A 24115-nucleotide genomic window follows, 5' to 3' on the forward strand; every position below is an offset into this window, starting at 1 on the left:
CATATCTCTGGAGGCGCTAAAGCTTATTTCCAGAAATACTGTTGGCTATGATGCCATCTGTAACAGTGCAGTCCTTGGCCAGTGAGCCCTGCTTTTTCAGTATGTTACAGGAAACTGTCTCTAAGATGTCAGACTCTCTCCCATATTCCTTTCCCTCATTCCTTGGGTGCTATTTGAGATAGTTTGAAAGAAATAGATGTTTTGTTTGCATAAGGCACTGCTGTATCTCTGGAGAGGTGAGCTAAAACCAAAGACTGGTAGACTTGGACCCCACCATTTGGAATATGGATTCTATTATCCCCCAGTTTTCATATGTGAGAAGGGGATTATCAGTATCTTAAAGCTCTTCAAGAGTTGTAGCTCACAAGTAAAAAACATGTAATATCATGTAATACTATTATAAACGAATGAGGCCTAAGAATGACATCATAAGCATCTGCTTTTCACTGGGATTTCATGATTTTATATTTTTCAGCATTCCTAACATGGAAGATCAAAATGAAAATGGCACTTCAATATATTCCATTAAAAATATCCAATTTCTCCTCCAGCATTTTCAAGGATTTAATTTCTTCTCTTTCTTTTTTTTTTCTGCGTATGGAAAAGCATTCTAAAGCTTCTTTTACTTGATTTAATGCTGAGTCTGATTCAATTCAGTGCTGTAACATAAGTTAATTAAACTAAACAAAGGCTGCATTGTCAACACTTTCAGCAGGAACAAAGAGATGATATTTTTAAATGCCATAAAAATTTCCAATTCATAATACTATTTCTATTCTGTTTACTGTAAATGAAAAGAAGAAAACAATCAAATAGAGATAATAAACCTTAAACACTATCATTGTTACAGTACTCCTTATTGTTGTTTTCCTGTTTTCTTTCCTTTTGTCTTTTTGTCTTTTAGCCTTACCATCAAGTCTGGTAACATAAAGTGACTGTGACAGCAAGCAAAACATTTAAGCTGAAAAATTCCTTACATTTTCTACTTTCTTTTTCAAAAAACACACACACACAGAAAAAAAAAATATATATTTTTTTCTTGCAAGTGATGAAACATAATTAAAACTTCAAATTAATCCTGCACTACCTATCTTTTATGTACATTCAGGCTAGAACCTGATACATGGAGAGTAATGAAAAGAAAGAGATTTCTTTTGTAGAAGGAAAATAAATATGACTTTTTTCCCCTCAAGAGACTGAAATCAATATCTAGAGCAGACTAGACAGTGTAATAACCACCCTGATTGCCAATGAACAGTGCTTCACAGCATCCTCAGGGATGCACCCTCAGGAAAGCCCTGCAGGAGGTCTGCAGCCCATTTGCTGCCCCATCCTGCACCATCAGTGAAGCCTCTTTGCTGATGAGAACCTGGACACCTCTCACTTCACAACTGCCAAAGCCTCCACACAAACATAAACCCACAGCCAGTGGGGCCAAACCCCCACTCCTCTTCTGCAGTCTGCAATGTGCAAGTGGAGCAGAGAAGATGCAGCTGAGCCTCACCTGGCTACTTCCATGAGGCACAGAAATTACTTGGATATCCTTTTCTGCCACAGCTATAGTGTCCTCAGGAGGGCAGAGTGCCTGATACAGCCAAACAGCCCTTGGACCACCACAAACTCAGCATACAAACATAATCTGGCAAACTGGCTGGCAAACATAATCTGGTCACAAAATCTCCTCAACTGGCTGATACTGCAGCTGAAAAGTTCACTGGAGTTTTGTGGTTCTCAAGAAAATAAAGGTATGCACAGCAAGGCTTCATAGGCTGGGCACCTTTCAGGATTTGCACTCAAAATATCTCTCTGCACTTCCCACTAGTCCCATCCACTGCTTCCCAACAGCCCATATCTCTGCACAGCTTAGAGCTTTAAATACCCATTTGCAACTTTCTGGTTCCACAGCCTTTACAGCATTTCTGAAAAACATCCAATGGTGCACTTTTTTTCCTTTCTTTGCCAAACATCAGTATCTGCTAGAGTAGGATTTAAAAGATGTATTTCATATTTAGTGTCTGGATATGCTGTAACTGCCAAAAAAATGGCATCCAATCTATTCAGTATGGGTTCTTATCAAACACCAAATGCACTATATCTGGTTCAAGACATTTTTTACTTTCCTTTTTGAAGTTGGAGACTTTATACTAGATCTTCAGAAGCCACAACACTCCGAAATATTCTTTTCTTTCCAAACAAAGTGAAATTACCAACTTAAAGATTCTAAGGAAGACTTTTTAAAATTTTTTTTTCCCCCAAAATGTCTCATCTCTCTCCACTTGAAGAACTAAAGGAGTTTGGTTAAGCTATAAAATTGCCATTAATCAGAAATAAAAATGTCAGATTTCTCCAAAAAGATCTTTCTCAAGAATTCTTTTGTTTCTCTATAACCACAATGTAATTTTGAAATTTTTGACTGTTTGATAACAAAGTCATTATTTTGATATTATTTACAACTGTACCAATGAATATAAAATCCTATAAATGCCTGAGACTGAAGTTATAAGACATGAGAGCTCTTTTCCCCAGGTTTTGGAACATTTAGTTCTCTCCAAGTGATTTTATGCCATAAAATTATCACTCCTGTGGAAGCAAAATGGACAAGTGAAGAATGGACAAAGTGTTGCCTACAGAGTTACAGGTTACAGCTATGCATGTTGCAAAGACTGTTGAGCAAAACTGGGCTTAGCTAGAACAGAACTTGGCAGACTTCATATTTGAAATTAGGCAGACTTCAAATTTAGAATAAACAAGCACTGATCAGAAGACTGACAAAGGAAATCCCATGTACTGCAAATGATGGAAACCTCCCTCAGCCTGCCCCTGAGCCAGCCCTAACCTCATGGTCAAGGTGAGGATATGTTTCTCATGTGGAGAAGCATCGCAGGTCAAGCTCAAACTATGCTCCAAATGGCACAAGATGACAAAATATTTCAGCCCGAATAGAGAAGAAAGCAAACAGAGAAATAACAGCAATAACTGTTCATTTTCTAGTGCTCTGGCAGAGCACTATCCTACCCCTTTGAAAAGTTAAATGACTTCTAAGGGTGATTAGTGAGGGAAATTATCATATTGAACGTCTCAATGGATGGAGATGGAAAGAGATGGGAAAGGACAGAGGTGAGAGTGGGCTCAGAGGAGAAATTGGCTGCATATTCATGCAAATATAGGATTTACTTCCATGTGCTGCAAATTGTGTTGTGGAATAAATGTGCTGATTAAACCTACAAGTAAGTGTTCAGTGCATGGTCATTACAACACAACAGGACTATTTCCAAGTGTACATATAAAGGGACTGCCAAAAGGTCTGTTAAAACTGTGTACACTTACCTAGTCAGCAAATAGGTCAGTGAACACCACTTGCTCTGGTTTTTAATAAAGGGATTTGAGAATATTCCCCAGACTTATAAGAAACATACATTTTCATTATTCTTCTGTGAACCAGAATGAGTGCTTTATAGTAGTTGGAAAAAAATGAAAAAGGCATCTTAGTTTGCCTTTTTCCTTCAGCTGCTCCCTCATAATATGTAACTTCAAGTTGAAGTAGGAAAAAAGGGAATAAATTGGCACATGTGATATTTTATTACTGATTTTGGAAAAAGCAACAGCAGGTTTTTATGAAACACACAGTGCCTCACATGGTTATATTCTTCAGAGTAATCTGGCTTGGTTCTTACTGCTGGCAATGGGATATATTAGTGCGACTGCCAAGATTCTGATTTTTCATTCCTCTGGGCTCCCAGCATCCCAGAACCTTGAAAGCACCAGGATCTGGGACTCCTTGGGAATTCACACTACAACATGACCCTGGAGCTGTGAAGTGAAATTAACTATACAGAAAGGACCCTGCAAGCTTAAAAAAACCCCAAAACACAGAGATGAGCTAGCAGTAAAATTCGTGCAATTAAACCAGAAGATAACCTATGGTTTGTCAGAAGCTCACGTAAACTGAGACACATCTCTAAAACAGCACGAAACAGGCATTTTTTCCACAGAAAGCCACATCATTGAAAAAATTCCTAGCATGCCTCAAAGCCGCAATCAGTAACTGAGCAGAAATCCAGATTTAGGTTGGAAAAGGGACTTTGTTCTTAGCTGGTCCTTTAGTGGCTTACACAGCTCCAGCTCTGAGGACTGAAGGGATTGCAGATGACTCCCAAGAATTAATGCTCCCAGTGAGACAGAGAAGAGAGAAGCTATGTGCTACCCTTTGCTCTGGGATGACTTTGAAAACACACACAAAAAAATCTCTTATAGAAGAGAAAGACCAGGTAGTTTGGAATTTAGTAGTTGCTACATTTGGCTATGCATATAGATCCAGAATGGGTCAAACTGGCTTCAGATCTATGAATTTCTGTTTAACAGGACTAGCAGTCTCACATTAGCCTTTTCCCCATGTTCTCAGACAAAAATACAGTGTTTTATCCTATGTCAAATGTACCGTGTGTGCTGCTGGAAAACTATTCAGCTGAATTACTTTAGGAGGTAGCACTTGGGTTACATAAAATAATCTCACATATTAAATCTCTTTTTAAAGCCAGGTAATCTCTTTCCATTAAGAGGAGTCTCTCATTGGGAAATATATCTTATTTTATCAGTCTGAACTTCAGCTGATTTTATTTTTTTTTTACCTCTTTTTGCCTAGACCCACTTCATTTTATGGCAAACCTTCAAAACCCACGTGGCAGAATTTGTGCCCACCAGAACAAGAAACACCTAGCAAAATGAGCTACAAAGTGTTTATATCCATAAGAATGAAAAAAGGCAAGGGAAAGGCTTTATTTCCTTCTCTGCTCCTGCTCTGCAAAAGCACCCATTTATTTTCCCTGTGCCAGAGAGGGTACATTTGGAAGAAACTGAACAGAATATTTATAAGCTGTTATCCTGCACACAGACTCAACATATCTCCTCTTATCATGGAACTTACCAAAAGATCACTTAAATTAATGACACTCCTTCTATGGACTTCAACAAGCCTTGGATCAGATGAATCCTGCACAGTATCAACACCTGAGACCCCAGGTAGGAACAAGTTCCAAAGTATTTATCAAGAACTTTTTACTTAGTATTTGAAACCTTTAAATCAAGGGCCGGAAAAGGAAAAGGTGCCAAGAACAAACCTTTTCTGACATTACCTGCTTTTCCTTAACAATGCATATTTTAATAGTAAGTAGAACAAATGTTGAAATATAATCTCTCTTATGAGAACTAAATGACAGTCTCTAGCTATTGGGGACACTAAAGTAGTAAAGAGGAGAAAATGTGCAAATAACGAAGGTACATTTTGTCCAATTTAGCTGTGATAATGCATAAAATAATATGTAAATAATTTCTATTTGAGGAGATTAGCATAACGACATTGGTATTTGCAATCAGAGAGAGAGCCTGTATTGTATAACCTGGGCTTGCAACTGAGGCAGTGTGGTACCATTTACCTGAATTTGAGCATAAGAATTATATCAGTGCTACCTTCATCATCATTAACACAGCACAAAACCAATACCACTAACACAAATGGTAACAAGGAGATGTGATCAGTGTCAACTTGGATAGGCAATTAAAATTTAAAAATAAAGGAAGGGAAATGTTGTTTAGCTGTATAAGAACAAAGAGGTTCTGTTAACCTGGCTTTGCAGTGAAGAAAATTGTCAATATTGTTAATGTAGGTTTGCAAGTAAGTTGGTGTCAGTGTCACTGAGGAAAGGACTTCATAATTAGGACAACACAGTTAATATTGACCTGAATTTTCAATAAAAATCATGTCTGTATTTTAATTTGGAACGGTAAAATTCATCCTTGGGCTCTCCAAATGACCATATAATTAACTCGTAGTTACTTTAAAATTAGAAAATTATTTATGTAATACATTATAAAACCATGTGCTTTTACAAATGGTGAGATGATCGCTGGGTTTCCAGAAGCATCCAACATTTAAACTTTTACATTTCCTTGCAAAAGCATTCCCAAAGTTTTAAATACTTTACTGCCATAAAAAAAAAAAATACCACTTCATCAGACTCTGCATTCTGACTTCAAATATTGTTTTCTTCATTAGAATTACTAGTTTTAGTTAGTCTATAGTTAAATCTCTATTAATGACCTCACAAATAACTATCCTACACATTTATTTTAAATACTCTGAATGATACAAGCAACTGTGATCAAAAGGATACTTACATGGACATAAATCAGCGTTATGCACTTAAATGCAAAAAAGTAAAAACGAGAGAAGTATTTAAATGTCACTTTTGAACCTGAGTGTGCACTTTTTTGCATGTAGCTTCCTGTGCAAATCCAACTAAAAGATAAGATAAAAAAAGGTTTCTTCTTAGGCGGAAAAAAATGCTTTTATGTGCCCTTTCCATGTTTCTTCACAATAGAAAAGGATAACATGAGTCCTGAACCATTTTCTGTCTCCATGTGTTTTATAATAGGCTCACCTCCTTCTTCTTCTTTTCCCTCCTCCTTCTCCTCTGCACCAAGAATCAAAGGTTTCTCAACTTCTGTTTTGTCTTCTTGGTTCAACAGTGGATCTGAATAAATTTGATAAAAAGATGAAGAGTAAAGCTTTTCAGAATGGACATGAAAGGATTAACACCCACGAGAGACCTTGCCATTTAAAACACCAGCAGAGAAAAAGGATTTTTCCTCCATGAGTACAAATAAAAAAGCTGTCCAAGGAAATCCAAGGGGCTCTAGTTCAGAGTAAAGCCTTGAAGATACTGAACTTTCTGGGATTTATCACAAAATCCCACATGTCTCATCCAAGCATGGGTCTTCCCTAGGACTCACTGCAATCCCAGAGGCACACACAGTCCATGCCCCATCCCCTGAAAGGCCAGGCTGGATGTGGCTTTGAGCTAGCTGGCCTAGCAGAAGGTGTACCTGCCCATGGCAGGGTGGTTGGAACTAGATGATCCTTAAGGTCTTTTCAATCCCAGACATTCTATGATTTTGTGATTCTGTGTTAGTGTTTTCCCTTGTTAATCTTGCTTTTTGATTTCAAGACACAAGGAGTACCTTCTATTTCCATGCAGGAGCCTTGGGAATCTTCCCCACTTTTTATCTCCTCATTTGCAGAAATATCCTGTTCTCCTGTTAATACAATAAACAGAAAATGGTATCATGATGATGCTGCATGCAGGCAACGCTAAATTCATCAAAACCAAACATGAACCTCACACACAGCATGGGACTTCTAAGCCAAGCACCACTTTTTTTCTTCTATTAAGTGAACAGTGTCAGACACATTTTACTCATGAAAATACCACTTAACAATACTAGGCATTATGTTAGTTAAATAGCTGCTCAAAAGTGACCCTGCAGCACTTACAGCTTTTTTATCTTTTGCAGCTCAGCCTTGACACTGTTTCTCTTAGGAGCTGCTGTAAAGTGCTTGCACTTGATGGTCAGCAGAAGGAACAGAAATACCCCACAGGCTTTCAGAAGCACAACAACATAGGAGGACATGATAACAGTGCTATGCACTCAGGATCAGTTATGGCTAAACCTATTTAGAGATATGTGGCTTTCCCATGAAAGAAATGGTTTCACCCTGATTCATTATCTCCATCTTAAAAAACTTTGGCGTTACCTTTGGCTTGATCTTGCTCACACATCACGGGATCCACTGAATCACCCTTCTGCATGACTTTGGAGTCTTTCAGGGAATCTGAGGAAAAAAGCAAACAAATAAATCCTGACGCAGTTTTCATGCTGGAAATGTATTACTAGAGTTAGAGGAGCTCTTACATGACAGCTTCATATCTGGCATTTTGATCCACTGACAGATTTACTCTCTGTTTAACTACAGTCTTATAAACTACAGAAGCATATATGTGGGTTTCAATTATTCAAATTGATTTTGGAGTCCCTACCCTTACTGAGCAGGTTTTTGCTGGTAGTACAAGCCTTGAACCAGGTGCTGGCAAGGAAGGATGCATAAGAATAATCAACAGAACCATCAAGAATTTTATTCCTCATTAGTGGAGTGGCACAAATCTATGAGAAATAGTATGAACCAACTACTTGATAAATAAAGTGATTTATTATTTATTTAGAATAACAGATTTTCATGCTTGGATTTCCAGAAACTTTAAATCTTTCCAGAAACATTAAATCCCATAAATCCCTGTGCAAATCCTAGCCTCATGTCACTTGATGACACAGCTCCCAAGGTCATTATTGTGTCCAAGAGTGCTTTTCTTTTTTGGGGCAGACTATCAAAATGAACTGCCCAAAGCAATGCTTGGAACCAGTGGCACAGTGAGACTTCAATTACATTTTGGCAGAAAGTCCAATTGATGGGCTATGTGGGGCCTTCATAAACACAGGGCCTTATTTTGTTGTGTCAAACAACATTTTCTGACAACAGTCAGTTTTTGTATGGGGGTGGAGAAATACATAATGCATAATTCCACTGCATTCAGGTAATACAGCAACACAGACAGTCAATCTAGTTTTGCTCATCCTCATCACACACAGATTTCACTGGATAATGAACTCTCTTTCAGCCTCGTTAGAAACCAGTGCTGATCTAACTGGACATTTTGAAAACCACAGGAGTAAGTCCACTCCAGGTCATAACAGCAGCAACAGATAATCAGTGTGTGTGTCTTCCCATGTGAGATGCTTTCTAAAATCCTGCTCAATGGAAAAAGCAAGTGAAAGTGCCAAAAGATCTACAGCACATGATAATAATAATTTACACTATGACAGTGTATTTACAACTTAAATTCTGGAAGATCCCTCTCTACAACATAGCTGAACAAATCTTACAATATACCCAAGGATGCTCCTATAAAACTCTGTTCCTGAATGTGTCAAAAAATAATCTCTGATGGATAACTAGAAAGCTGGGTTGCTAATATCTGATCCAAATTTAATAATCTGTAGGAAAGGTACGTGCTGAAATTGTGTGGCTTTAATTAACTGCAAATAATCCCCCAAGGCAAATATTTAATTACCTGCACAGTTTCTTACTTCCTTCATGGCATGACAATAACTTTAAAAAACCCAAGTTTGAAAGTAGAATAACTCACTGATGTACAATTTGTAAAACTTTATTCTTGCTGCACTTTTATTTCCCTACCATTAACTTAAATTTCTGCTCACTCTTCTCAGTTGGACCACTGCACCAGTCTTTCATACCATATGGTACAATGAGGTTCAAAGGATTACCCTTATCAGCCTGCATTGGAGCAAAACTAAATTAGAATTTTATCAAATTCCGAGTTTAATAAAAAATCCAGTTGAAGGATCTCTCGGTATAAATGGGAATAGCAAAAAATTCTATAGGGAATTTTTCAAGCAAACTTGGAACACTTTGAGGGAAATTCTGGCTTTGCTGAAGTTTTTGACAAAGCTCTCAGGATTTCAGACAAGCCAAGGTTTGTACTACCTGTAACTCCATACACTAAATCAATATATTTTTTTTGTATGATACAGCTGCATGCTTGTAAAGGAACTGTACTGGCAAAGCTGGAATCAGAAGTCCTCTGCCTAGAGTACCATGATGCCAGGACTCAAATATAGCCCTTCAAGCAGTCAAAAATGATGATAAGTATAGTATCATCTGCATGGGGAGGGGGATATGCAAGGAGCTCTACCCCATCACTCCCTTAGAACTCTCTTATCCCACACCTATTGCACAATACTTCATACTCCCAGACTGGTTCCCTTAATCCCAGTTCACTGGTGCCACCAGTTTTTCCCAGATTGAGGAATGACTCCAATTTAATGCAAAAACCAATCCTCAGCATCACTGGCACAATTACATGCAATGGTCAATCAATAATGGATTTTAAGAAGCCTCATGCTTGGCTGGCATATGTGTCCTATCATGGTGATATCTGTCACGCAGCATCACAGAGGGAGGAATGGCATTGCTATTCCCACCTATGGGCACAGCTGGCAGTCTGTCCCATGGGTTTTATTCTTAAGAAATGGTAATTTTGTGTTAAAACTTTCGTTGTTATCATAAGCAGTTGTCTCATTGCCCCATTGCTTGAGAAAGCAATTTAACTGCACTCAGTTCCAAATTATCCCAGGCAATTTACAATGAGAATTCTTCACAAGTTGTTTTTTTGCAAAGCATGTCTCCAAAAATAACAGACAATGGACAGAAGTTGCTGCCTAGTCGTAAGAGTCTCCCAGTTTTACTTCAAAAGCAGGAACCTGTCTTGATTGCTTTTACCATGAAGATTCTGAGCTCCAAAATCCTTAAGGTCAAGACCATATCGAAGATTCCCTCTTTTCAAATCCAAATATTGCACTAAATATTCAAGCCACAAGGTCCAAAGGCAGATTTACTTTTAGGATTAACAAGAATAAAATAAAGCAATGGAATAAACCCAGATTTATGAAGCAAATCTGTGCCAAGCAAAAGTGAAAGTGTAAAACCAAGGGCAGTGATCAGTAAAAATGTTGATGACAGACTACTTTCTGCATGTAAGTTTTCGGTAGGGTAGTGGTATTCCTCAGGCTCAGCTGATCCTCTGTGCTCACTTAGCCCTTTGGAGCCTTGTGCAACTGTGCATAAGCTCAGTATTATAGCCCTGGATGATTCCAGGGTCTGCAAGAGCTCTGGCCATCCCTAAGGCCTTTGTTCACCTCTTATTCACCTGATGTTTTAAAATGGCATAAAGCAATGTTAGTCTTCTCCTAACACAGTTGATTATCTGTTAAGTCATACCAGAGAATTCAAGCCAAGATATTCTTTCACAGCACAGTATTGCTTAACTTTTTGGTAACAGACACACTGGGCACTATTTACCTTGGGTAAGTAAAACTGTAGAAGTTAACACTCCTCCAGTCAGGACTGAAAAAAATAAAAATCTGTGTTTCTGGTATCACTGGAGTACAGTTCCTAACATCACACATGAATGAACCAAACAGGACATTTTCTTGCATAAATAAGACTAAGATAGGCCACATTTATCTACTGCACCTCAGGTGCTTAAGTGCTCAATGAAGTCTGAGCAACCCTTAGCTCTCTAAAATCCCTCCTTGCTGGCTGGAGTGGCAGTGTCCATGTCAGGAGTGCTGGTCTCTGCTACCCTCCATTTTATTGAAATAAGTGTCTTGAATCCACCTAGGAACTAGCCCCAGTCTTCAACAACCTGTTTACAAAATATTTAGGCTTTAAATAAATTAATCAGAATACTCTGCAGGTATATTCACTGCTCCTATCAACTGTATGCTGAATTCATCTCCAAGAAAAGCATGTAGCTTGCAATAAACTATCAATCCTATCCTTCCTGCCAATAGTCAGGCACTATTTTGTTTAAATCCTGCATAAATCCCCTGCTTTTCCATACCATTCATTTTTTTCTTCTGACTGTACAAGGCAGTGCTGCTCAAATACAATTTTGAGAAAGCTAAGGAAGAGGGGAGATGTAAGAACTGAATGTTAAGTGGTTTTAATGATCTTTTAAAATTCACTTCCCCAGCTACTCTCTGTACAGCTTATTTACTGAGTAGTTTCTAATGTGCAAAACACCTGGGTCCTGTACACAGCATAGATAAATCACCGTGTTTTAGGGAGCTGTAAGAAGATCAAAGAGGGAAAATGATGGTCATTAGGAAAGAACAGGTTCAGTACATTTTATTTTTTTAAGCATGATACTGTGATAAATGACTGGAATGTTTCCAGAGTGAAAGAAATCAAGCAGACATCTAAAATTACAGGTAATGGTGTGCACGGAGGCTGCCACATGATTAGGGTATTCTTTTGCCTCATAAACTGAGGAAAATATGTTAAAATGAAGTACTATAAAATGGCGATTTATGAGAAGTTAGGAAGAGATTCTTGAGCTTTGACTTTAAAATGTTATTTTTATATTCACCAAGATTTCATTTTAATCTGTCTTTATAATTGATTAGATTTATTGGAGCCAAAGTTTAAAATGCTTGGTGAACCCGACATTTTCAGGTGCAATAACTTGTAGAGATATTTTATCAGGTTTTCAGGTAATAGACCAAACAGTTCATATCTGTAGGTGGGATCCACTGAATACTTCTCCCACCTGTTTGTGCTTCAAGCTGACAGAAGGGCATCTTACCTTCTGTCCACCTGAGAAATTCCAGGTGCAGCTGGTATAAAAACTGTGGGCATCCTTTTCCTGTCATAAGGGGCAGGACCTGTTTTACAGGGCTCTGGGAAATGAAAAAGCTGAGAAAAACCTGTTTGCCTTGGTTAGAGCCTGTCCAGGGGAAAGGACTGGGGGGAGAAGATGAAAGAGCAGGATCTCACATTGGTCTGATGGGAGCACAGCTGAATGGCTTCAGGTCAGCTAATATTAAAAAATAAGGAGGATTTAAATAAACCAGCTAAGTGGATTAGTGCTCACTGTTGCAGATGCCAGTATTGGTGAAGGGTAGAGCAGAAATACCTCTTGAGAAGTTCAGGGGCTGGACCCCATCTGGATGCACAACTCAGGTCAAATGTGTCAGATTAAATGTGAAGAAGTGAATAACCCATATTATGAACAGCTTGAAGTGAACCTTGTGGAAGTTTTTAAGAAAATAAGTGGCTGGTTGGATGGTGGTGCTGACATCCTTGGTTAAAAACCCCAAACCCCACGAATCAGCTTGTGCTAGCCAGTTTGCTTTCACAGGAATCCTTCTAACCAAGGGACAGGAAAATGTTATCACTTGAGTAGGCATGCAAAGCCACAGGTATGGCTGAGGGTGTTGAAACTCTTCCATTAAAAAAGGTTCTATTTCAGTTACCTATAATTGAAATTTTCCAGGCTGAAATTTTAGGTCTAATCATAGCCCAAGGGTGAAGTAAAAACATTTCATTGGTAGCTGCTGAGTGCTCAGCACTTCTCAAAATCAGGTCAGTCATTTAGATGTCTTAATATATACCTAAGAGCTGATTTTAAACACCTCTTTCTGAACATATTGGCCTTTCAGCCAGTCTTTTTCATGTGCTTACCAATGACTAATTTATGTCAATTTGCACAGCTCCCTTGCATTTGAAAGGCTCTATCTTTCAGTTTATGCCTTCTCAATCATTTATGTCTTTAGGACATCAAGATTTTTCCATACTGAGAGCTACAACTGGCCAAAGAGGAATTTATACCTATTACATTTTAAAGGCAGGATACTTAATGGGTTCTGGGTTGCCCAAAGAGAATTTTTAGGGCTAACCTCTAGCCAAGTCATATACCTAATTATTTTTCTGGAAACACAAACCCTCCAGCCAACTGAATCTGACTCCATTTCAGAGAATGCAGAAAAACAGTGACATGGCACTCCCACAAAAGCCCAGACTTTGCTGAACACCTGGAAATAATTAATCAGTCACCTTTATTTTTAAAATTAATTAGTATATGATTTAATTTAGTTGACCTTCAAATGAAAATTCATTTCTTATTAAGTGCTAATGAATTATAATCAATGTATTGTGCACAAAAACTTTGCATAGTAGGGAGTAATGCTTCACCTGTACTAAATCCAGTTCCATTTTACATTTTCCTGCCAGAAAGTCTAATCATTAAATTGGGTTAGATAGTAATTGGTAGAAGAGGCAACTGAGATGAAGATGCAGAACACTCTCTGTCACACAGACACACATGCATGTATACATATCCTCTTTAACAAAACACAGGTTCAATCCAATCTATACGAGGTCAATTTAAAATTAGTTTGTAGCCCCAGCACAATCTCATGCAGACAGACGTACCAGACTGAGTGCAGCCTGCCTGACACACCCTTTATCTGCTGCATAAACATTAATGACTTTAATCACTTTGTTCTGCCCTTACACTTCATAGAAAGAAGCATCTCTCACTTGAAATACGTCATATATAAAGTATCTACTTCCATATGCACAGTAATGAAGCACTTGCAAAGGTGCTGCCTGGAGATGTCAGCTCTCCCCCAAGAGACCATAGTTAAGCAGACAAATTTTTAAGGGTAAAACTGCAACAGTTCCATGCAGACAGTGGAAAGAGAAACTTGGCACAGACTGGAATAAGAGGATACCTCAACAGTGTTGTACTGAAAATCCTGATATTCTTGAAATATGACTCCCATTCCCCCTTTTTTCCCTCCCCATCCCACCTCCCCTTTTTTTTTTTCTCTGTAGACAGATGAACACTGAAAAAATTCAGTTTGCTCAAAGGCCATGTGCAAACTGGGTCTGTGTGGATTTTTTTTCCTGGACAGGATCTCTCCTATGGTAAAAGAAGACATACACTTTTAGATTAATGTGAGATTTGAAGTCTCCCAAGAGGTTTTCTTTTTAATCAAAGCCCCTCAAAATGTAGCTCTTGCACTGCCCTCCACTCTTATCATGAAAACCCCTTTCATGTTCCCATCCTCCCCCTTTTCCTATAAAAAAATTATAAAGAGGACTCACAACAAAAATACTAGATCTTTACAGTAACAGAGATGGATGTGTTCTGTTTTGAATATCACCACATTTTAGAGCAATAAATAACTATGTCAATGTATTTGCTATATTCTAATACCAGAAGTGTGAGGAGGAAAAAAAAAAAAAAGAAAAACTGCTAGTCAACTTTAATTGGACTCAAAATAATTGTTTTGGTGCACTCACAAGTGGTTGACATTTGAAAGACCTAAACTTTCATAGCAGGAAACTTCCTGCTATCCCTGCTATTCTGAGTGGTTTAAGCTATGCATTTTGGGAATGTGCAGCTAGATTTATTTGCCATAAATCTTCTACAGTAATTAGGTGGAAGGACTGGGAAAACATAATTTCTCTAAATGCTTTATTTTCAGTTCATTTAGTTGAAGATAAACTAGAGAAATGCGTATGTTCCAGAACCTGGAGGTTTTAGCCATGTTAACTCAGTAGGCAAACAATTTGAAAGCTGGAATTTATTTTGGGAGCATCAGGTGTTTTTAGAAATGCCAGGATTTTGTAAAAGTGCCATTTCTCAAAAAAAAGAGGTAGCACTTTTTTGGTAACAGTAGTATTTATTTTAAAAAACCTCAAAATCTGAAGTGATAGAAACATTGAAGAATCACAGAGTGGTTTGGCTTGGAAGGGATCTTGAAGATCATTTCATTCCAACCCCCCAGCAGGGACACTTTCCACTAGACCAGGTTGCTCAAAACTCTGTCCAACTTCACCTCAAACACTTCCAGGGATGGGGCACCCACAGCTTCTCTGTGCAGTCTCTGCCAACACCTCAGCACCCCCACACTAAAAATCTGCAAAGCTGAAAATCTACTGATGGAAATAAGGATTAAAACCATGGCCTGGACAATGATGGCATTGATGTTCAAAATTCTTGTTTCCATTAAAAAAAAATAGCAAAAATAGCAAGCAAATACAAAAGTGCAGTTTTAGCTTTTCCTTTTTTTTTTTTTTTTTTTTTTTTTTTTTTAATTGTACATTTTTACAAACAAAATCTATGGAGGAGAGCTTGTCTCACTCCTTTTTCCCTACCAGATGCTTCCCATCTTTCTTATGAGGAGAGGTAGGACATCAAAGAGATAATGCACTTTGGATCTCTCGGGGCACTATCTCTTCTGTCAGCCTCTCAAGAGAAGAGGGGAAAACACCATATATACTCTTAATATATGAAAAGTGAGACTTAGCACACAAAGATGATTTCTTTCCTAAGAAGAGTCTTCTAATGCAACAGTGTAAAAACACTGGGAAGCAGATCAGACAGTCATCTTCTTAGTTAGGAACAAGAACTCAGAACTATACCAGTTTGTAGGGATCATCAGCTGACTGCAGACAGAAAAGGAAAATCCAAACCCAAAGCCTCACTGTGACCCTCACATTGTGAAACACATAAAATGGGGATTCTTCCAGAAACAGAATACATGAACAGGCCAAATGTCATCAAAACAAGAGAAATTAATGACAGGCAATCACCAACCATGCTGGGATTGAATCCATCACTATTTCTGCCTTCCACTACCCTTGCTACAGCTACAATTTGTGATGTATCAAAAGCAAAAGCCAGTGCTCCTGCAAAGATTTGTGGTTCTTTTTTTCCTTTGCAGGATAAATCAATCTGTTAAAAGAGCACTTAAATCAACCTGCACAAGGGCTTTGAACTCATAATCAGGTAAGTATGTGGGCTGTCCAGCATGTAGCTTTGGAACAAAAGGGCAGGATCTCACACCCTGTCACACTTATCTAGAAAAATGAGAAGAGAGTCAAGTAGTGATGCTGAATTAAACATTGAATCTTTTAAAATAAATAAGTTAATGGATGTTAATAATTATGTTATCTGAGTACAATGCATGAAAATTTTCTATTAGTCTTTCTTGAAGGCCATACTGATGGATTGTATTTGTTATAGATAGCATAACTCCTCTTTTGGATTACCAGTAGCAAACATTTTGTATAACACCTGGACTTTTTTCTGATGTACCCCCACAAAAATGCTAAAAAATGTAGACCAGCATAATCAACTAATAGCATGATTATTATAGGAATATAAAAAAACTGGTTCCTATCTGTTGGTAAACCAGCAACTCCACAGGAAAAATCTCAGCTTGAAACATTTAAATTAGATAATCTCTCTTGTTTCCTAAACTTCCTGTCATTTGGCCCTGTGACACTTTTAAATATTTATTACAAACTAAACGATCTGAGTGCCCAGCACAGTCTGCACAAGATAAACATTACTTTCTGCCTCTCTATTATGACTTCATCTCCTCCTGTCTCCTCCTGATGTGTTTATAGCTATTGTGTTTTTCTTTTCCTGCATCATGAGAGCACTGAACAGGGAGCTGATATTGCTGAGATAGATGTGCATGCTTAGCTGTATTACAAAGCCGTTGGTAAATGAAAATCCAAGTGTTTACCTATTTATGTATTGTTTAACTGTGATTTTGGCTATTTCCAGACAAAGGAAAAAAACAGTTTTATGAAATGTCCTCTTAGGATAGGATATTTCAAAACATAATTTCCAATCTGTACCTTTATTCTCACTCAGCTCAATGTCTTCTGATGATAGGCTGGCTACAGATGAAGCTTTTGTTTCACCTATAAGAACAAAGGAAATGAAAGAGAAGTTATTCATTAAACAGAAAACTGATGAAGCACTTTACTGAAAAAAAAGTGCTACACCTAATAGAGACAAGATATTGGAGCTGAATTTCATTTACAGGGCTTCCATCCATTCACTGGCTATTACTGGTCTGATAGTCTTTGCTAAGCAAGATGTAAACTAACATTCCAGTACAGCCAGATCAAATCTGTATTTCAATTTCTCATAATACAGATAGAGGAACAGCTATTGCTTTCATGGGTAGGGTGGTGTTCTATTCACTCTGAGATTTCTTTTTTTCATATAATCCATATATTTTGAGAAAAAAACAATTAATTAATTCTTAATTGAATCATGTCCATGAATCCCACTGGAATCCAAATGCTTTCCTGAAAATAGAAGCTTTCATGAATCAGGCCTGAAATTAAAAAGTCCCTAAAAATCTGCAGCTTGGATTTTTTTAATAGTAGAGCACACAGGTAAAACTACTGTAGTTAATAGATACAACTGGTACCTGAACTTAATAAAACATTTTCACTTTCCCTGTTGATTTTTCTTGCTAATTCTTATAGTTCTAAAATATTTATAAGCTTTTGTTTCGATTTCTAGACTTTAATTTCTTTCAAAAGAGTTATTGTTGATGATGCTGACAATTTTTTTTTCCTTATACAGCCCTTTAGTACTTTTAATTAGATTGAAACAAGATCTCAGAACCACCTGCCATGTTGTTTTTCCATGTGGTAACTGTGAAGCTCACTGATGAGAGACTGGAGGCCAGACTTTAAAAAAACCCCACACAGCTTAAAATTTTCAGTCTTTTCAGACTGTTATTGTTTTTTCCACTACTATGTTTTGTTTTTATAATATGTATTTTTCTCTATAATATGATGATATTTTTCACTATAATGAGAATATACAAATCTTTATGTAATGGACCAGGTAAGAATAGAGCATCAATTTTTTGTCCTACATTTTCTTTCACAATACTGAAGTATATGATTTGTCACACTCAGAGGAAGTTTATGCCTTTTGGTTTAGATAATACAAATAACATTAACATTTGATGGGATTGCTCCTAACAGTGGTCACTTGTAGTGTATAGAAATCTTCTAGGCACACAACTGTGTGGAAATCTTGGAAAATCAGGTCGTTTTCCACTGCCAAGTAAGGGTGCAAAAGCAGCAGCCTCAAAATTCCTGGTGATGCTTTGTCTCCACAATGCACAGAGCAGAAAGCAGCAGAGACTCACTAAGTGGATGTAACTAACTTGAGGTAACTGTGGCCCTCTCTGTTCCTGTCACTATGTAAACCAGGAGGGAAAATTGTTCAGCCAAATAATTCTTTTCTGCAACACCATCTGCCTGTGGCCAAGGAGGTGACTATTGGGCTATGAGTGGGAATGACATTATGTTGAGGCATTTACCTAAACCACGTTCCTAAATGACATTTGCTGGATCTGGGACCTCAAATGTCTGTATCTTTTCTTTGACACTCTCCATGAGAATAATGAAACATGAGTACCAATACAAGATAGCAAAAGAATGTATATCATGGCTCTGATAAACCAGCTCTGACAGCTCATATTGTAACAAGTCATAACAAGGAGTTTTGGGAAAAGCATAATGCATTTATAACACCTACAGTAGCAAAGTGGTAGTTTCAAGAGGTAAACATTCCTTAATTCTCTTGGGAAAAAAAAAGAGTATTTTATTCAATCAAACTGAAGTGCTTACCCCATCAGAGTGACTATCTGATGACTGACAAGCACAGTGGGCTGCATTGGGCATCTGCAGATGCTACAATCAGGCTTAACAGGAACCTCTGCAACTGGAGCCAGGAGCTCCAGGCAGTATTAGCTCTTAGGTGAGCTAGCAGTCAAGCAGTACTTGGTAAAGTTAAAAGCTCAAAATTGCTTGGAAAAAGATATGCCCCAGTCTAGTCAGAGATTTGAAACAGAATCTCAATTCACATGGAATAACTCATTCTTCTCCCTGGTCCCCTTGGCCTGTTCAAAATACAGCTAGTATGAAAATGAAAAAAACAGGGAAGGATAAGTGGTTGCCCTCCCACACTTAGAAAACACCATCATGCACTTATCTTGGGGGGATAAAGTTTGCTGAGGTCCATGGGAATCTATTTTATTCTGCAATACTCTTTGTTTCTGGCTTCACCTCCCACTGCCTGCCCCACATTAGGCACATACAGAAGAGGTGACAAAAAAGGCTTGAAACACAGGAGGACTTTGAGCACGTACAGGCAACATCAGATGTTGACACTCAGTTGCACAACAGTGACCTGTGGAAGGCAGGGAGAAAAGCTGCCCTTCTACCTACACCAATGGACTCCCTCATTCAATGGACTTCTCATTACCACAATACAGGAAGCAAATCAATTAAGTCAGGAATCCAAGTCTTCTAAATGTGTCTGCTGTGTTTGTTGACCAGCCACCTTCAGCTCAAGTATTTCCAGAGAAAACCGCTTTCTCTGGTTTAAATATGTTTAGGGAACATTCTGCATTCCAATGGGAAAAAAAATCCTAACCAAATGAGAAAAGCAGTGTGCTGCATGTCATATTACAGTTAAAGAAATACATAAGAAATAAAGACAGACATTTTGATTTCTACTTCAGGCCTTTTGGTAGCTAATTCGTTCTGTCAATGCATAGCTGTCTCTTGCAAGGAATAGAGTTGTGGAGCATGAAAAATACAACCATAAACAGAAAAAAAAAATCTCTTGTGAACATGGAGTGACACTCTATTCCAACATACTGAACTCACAATAATTTATAAGCATGTCACCTGCAAAACCCACCACTTGTGAACCCTGACATTCACTCACAGCATATGCAATATTTTTCTCTATGGATTTAAATCTTCATAACCATTGTGTAGACAATTTTTTAAAACTTGAAAATACCCTTTAAAAATATGAGGAGATGAGTTTTCATCAGAAGGAGCCTCCTGCTTGCTTCCTTCTTCCCCAAATTTCTTCCCCTCATTCCTACTCTTTGCAGAGGGGAAAAAAATACTTATTCCTAGTGAGAGGATTACCTAGATTAGGCAATTTAAAGGGAGAATGTAGAGCTGGTAAGCTGAGAGGGGTCTGCATTCCTGCTCTGCAACACATTCATTCATAATGAATGAAGATTTGGTCTTTAATGGGAGAATTGCTCAAGACATGAGCTAATCTGGTGAAAATGTACCAACATTCCCCTTCAAAAGCACTGACTAAGGGTGTTGTTCACTAAAGTGGATAAAACCTAAGACAGGCCTTTAAGGAGTTGGGCACAAACCTGCTTCTTGGCTCTGGGTCTTACTTTCATCGGTGTTTTGCTTATCCGCTGCATCATTACCACCTATTGAGAAAAACACATAAAAATTATTTATGATACATCTTTTTATTGGTAACTGGAGCAGTGCAATATTAATTGTAACCAATTTAGCACAAACTGCTAATTTACAGCAAAGTGCTGTAATAAAAAAGGAGAGATGTAAAGGTAAGCTGAAAAAAACTGCCGACATGACCAGTTCCATTTAAACCAGTCATGTTTTTATATCTCAAGATGAGGATTATAGATTTTATTTCAATAGGCCCACTGGAAATAACAGTACCAAGTAAAGGGATGTTTCCCTAAACACAGTCTGCAATAAATGAAATTGTTGCTTGAACTTCTGTGTATTTTATAAAGAGGTTTCTTCCTAGCATTATTTTCCTCCTATTATTTTTCTATTTCAACAGAATCCTTGAAGTGGCTGTGTTTCTGACCTGCAGAACTTATTTCAATGCCTATGGGAGGTAAGAATCAAAAGAACTGAATTTTAAAGCAAAAGCCACAATACCATTTAACATAAAGTATAAAAATTCCTCACAAATGGCTGTAATGAAGACAGCACATCAAACCAAAGTAAGACTGCTAGGACTGAACGAATTTTCACCTTTTTACATTCACATTCATTCCCAATTTTCTCCACTACTTCACATTCATTACCCATTTTCTACCCTCCAGCTCTTTTTTGGAAGGCAGGTACCAAACAGCAAATAATCACTGAGAATGGGTAATACCCTGAAAAATATCTATGGATCTCTTAAACTTTGCTCACCCTGACTAGAAATATATCAGGAATTCTTTATTTTCAGGGATGGGAAAGGCTCTTTTAGCTTCATAATAACATGAGAGGCTGCAGAGCTGCATGCAGGATTGGATGCCATGGCCATGCTCCCTTCCCACCAAAAGAACAGCTGAGCACCAGCATTAATGAGGTATTTGAAAAGCTGATTGCATATACATTGCAAGAGGGGAAATTCATTCCCAGGCCTGGAAATGTCTGGATAATGATACACATATTTTTTTTTTTTGCTGTGATCTTTGCTGGCTGCTGGGTTTTCTGATTACAGCTTCTCTAAAGCAACACAGCTAAAGTTCCCTGTGTTGGCCACCTTGTTTTTACTTAACACATGGAGCCTGGTGATGGGAATAGCAGTGGTCCAAATGTGCTTAGGTGGATGGAAGGAAAACAGAGAGAGCACGTATTTTCCACAGGCAGATGTATGTCTGGTGGCACACTGCACCTCAGCTGATACTGAAAGTCTGAGGTATGACGCTTTCCCTCTCTCCAGCAGGCAATTCTTCCTGGCATCCAGCAGATGGGACTAGTGGAGAATTATTTCCAAGGCTGGCCCTGCAAGAGCTGCTCTCAGGAGGAGAGGAGATGAAGCAGGAACTTGACACCATCACCTGAGAGAAGAGAGGTGGGCAGGGTGTGGCTGATGGCCATCAGTGGGGACTTGTGCTTCCTGCCCACCTGGTAACTCCTAGTATGAATTCTAACCTTAATGGATGACTTGCCATAGTGATTTCCTAGCATAGTAGTGAGCTCTATCTTGTAAAAAATTATGTTATGTGGTTGACCTAAATGGAGTGACAAAACCTGCAGGGTTTTTCTTTCCCTGACTTGAAATCAAAAGTTATTGTTTTCAAAGTCACCATTCTGCCTGTCCACACACAATAAGACCTCATGCAAAATAGAAAGTTAGCTAAACTTTTCTCTCCCCCACCCCTTTTCTCTTAAAACACAGGCTTGGTGCCATCAAGCTGTGTAGCAAGCAATTCATAAATAAAGACAATTCTGTAACACAGCAGTGCAGCAGCACTGGAAAAATCTTTACCAATAGGTCAGACCAAAAGAGGTTATTGCATCACAGTAAAATGAGTGGTGCCAAAGCTTCAAGGATTCAATCATGGTCAAGTGTAACATGTTTCACACTATGCAGAAAGAACTTTACAATCAGAAAAAGCAGGTCAGATGTATCACTGAAATTAATTCCAGCCATTACCTTACTGCATTCACAATTTAAAAATCAATTTCCAGATGATACTTGTTTCTACATCCATTCTGGATATATGACTATAACCACAGCTTATTTGACTAAAACCAGGTTAATTCATATTTATTGCTAAGGAACTCTATCTCTTGCTTAAGTCAAGCAGAGAAAACTTAAACTACAAGAGAAAGTTTATATGATCATCTGATTCAGCAGATTATCAGATAAACCAGATTTTCTAAAACCCAAATGTATTATTTCAGCAGACATTCACTGTTTAGAACTGGAATAATAATAATAGTAATAATAATAATAATAATAATAATAATAATAATAATAATAACAACAACAACAACAACAACAACAACTATATATTGTAACATAAATTACAGGATTCCCAATATTTTTTCACTTCATTTTGTTCCTTTAGAAAGAAAAAGGTAAAAGACTTTAAACAGAAACTTCACCTCTTGCACTCTGACCCAATCCTATTGACTGACTGGATCGTGACATGAAAATTCATCTTGATCAGTATACTGACAATAAGTGTTGTGCCTGGCAAGTGAGTTTGGTAGAAATAGGGAAAAGGAAATGCTAAAAATTAAGACTGGACAAGTGATGATCAAGTAAATGACTTTCAGAAGGAATGGTTAAGCTCTGCTTGGCCTGGAGTATCTATTTATCTTGTGAGAAAGGAAGGAAGCAGGGCATGAATACACTGACAAGAAAGCAAACTATAGAGTGGAAAAGTGACTAATCCCAAAGTCTTTGACAAACAGGTTTTTCCACTTTTAAAAAGCCATTCTAATGAGTCTCTCACTGAGTGCCTTTGACTGATGAAGAGTCTTCCTGCAGTTATTTCTCTCCACTGGAACTGGGTGCAGAGCAAATGGAAAGGCTTTAAGGAGCACGTCCTCAAGGCAAAGAGCTGGAAATATATTTTACAAGAGTAGTGAGACAATTTTTTCACCATATTTTTATTCACCCCTGGCTCTCCTTTTCTCCAGGCAGAAAAGCCAGAACCAGTACATTTTCCTTGAATCTTCCGCATGACATTATTTATAATAAAAATGTCTTTTCCACTGGATGGCTTCTACAGTATCTGCCATCCTTCTCTTCCCACTACTGCAGCAATCAGTGATTGCATTTCCTTTAGGTGAAAGATGTCCTCACAATATTTGCTTTTCTATTACAGTGGTAATTGAACAGCAATCTGTCACTCACTCCAAAGGAGATACAAAAAGTGGCAAATGACATGTCGTGTCATTTTAGGCCAGAAAATGTAAATGATTTTGAGCCACATCACAAGACAAATGGGAACATCTGTTTCTTTCCCTCTGGCATGACAGTGAGTTCTAAAAAAATAGAAATTTGAGGATTACAGTTGTACTGTACAAACAAAACAAGTACATCAGACACTAAAATACCTTCTTCTGTCCATATATTCTGCTTTCTCTTGCCAATGGACTAGTGCATGATAGGTTCTTGCTGTCTTCCCATGGCATTTTCTTTGAGGTCATCAAGAAAATCCATTCCCCTTCCCCAAATGATGTATTTGGTAGAAAAGAAGCTAAACAAGGATCAATCAGCATGCTCAGCAAGCTGGCAGAGGCAATTTTAACTCCACCAGAAAAGAGGATTCTCCAAGAATTCCTGCCCACTTTCTGTTATGGAGAGGCATTTAGCATGCCCAGTGAGGTGCCAGCTGCAGTGGCAGCCCCCAAATCAAGCAGATAATATAATAAATAATAAGCCAGCCATCAGACAGGAGAGGCCTGGGACAAGATCTGGATGAAAAGTCAGGGAAC

At 38.0% G+C, this 24115-nt stretch overlaps 1 protein-coding gene across 3 annotated transcripts in view; it reads right to left on the bottom strand.

Annotated features, from left to right (window-relative positions):
- MACROD2 (mono-ADP ribosylhydrolase 2) overlaps positions 1–24115 on the bottom strand; it is an 858369-nt gene that overhangs the window by 33579 nt on the left and 800675 nt on the right. For all 3 annotated transcript variants that reach the window (XM_058834012.1, XM_058834013.1, XM_058834011.1), the window contains 5 exons: positions 20278–20340; positions 16916–16981; positions 7592–7669; positions 7018–7092; positions 6438–6530 (listed from right to left, as the gene is read on the bottom strand). In XM_058834012.1, coding sequence (XP_058689995.1) covers positions 6438–6530; positions 7018–7092; positions 7592–7669; positions 16916–16981; positions 20278–20340 — 375 coding nt within the window. The remainder of the gene's footprint in view (positions 1–6437; positions 6531–7017; positions 7093–7591; positions 7670–16915; positions 16982–20277; positions 20341–24115) is intronic.

Source organism: Poecile atricapillus, chromosome 3 (genome assembly GCF_030490865.1).
Source record: "Poecile atricapillus isolate bPoeAtr1 chromosome 3, bPoeAtr1.hap1, whole genome shotgun sequence".
In the NCBI taxonomy this organism is placed as follows: Eukaryota; Metazoa; Chordata; class Aves; order Passeriformes; family Paridae; genus Poecile; species Poecile atricapillus.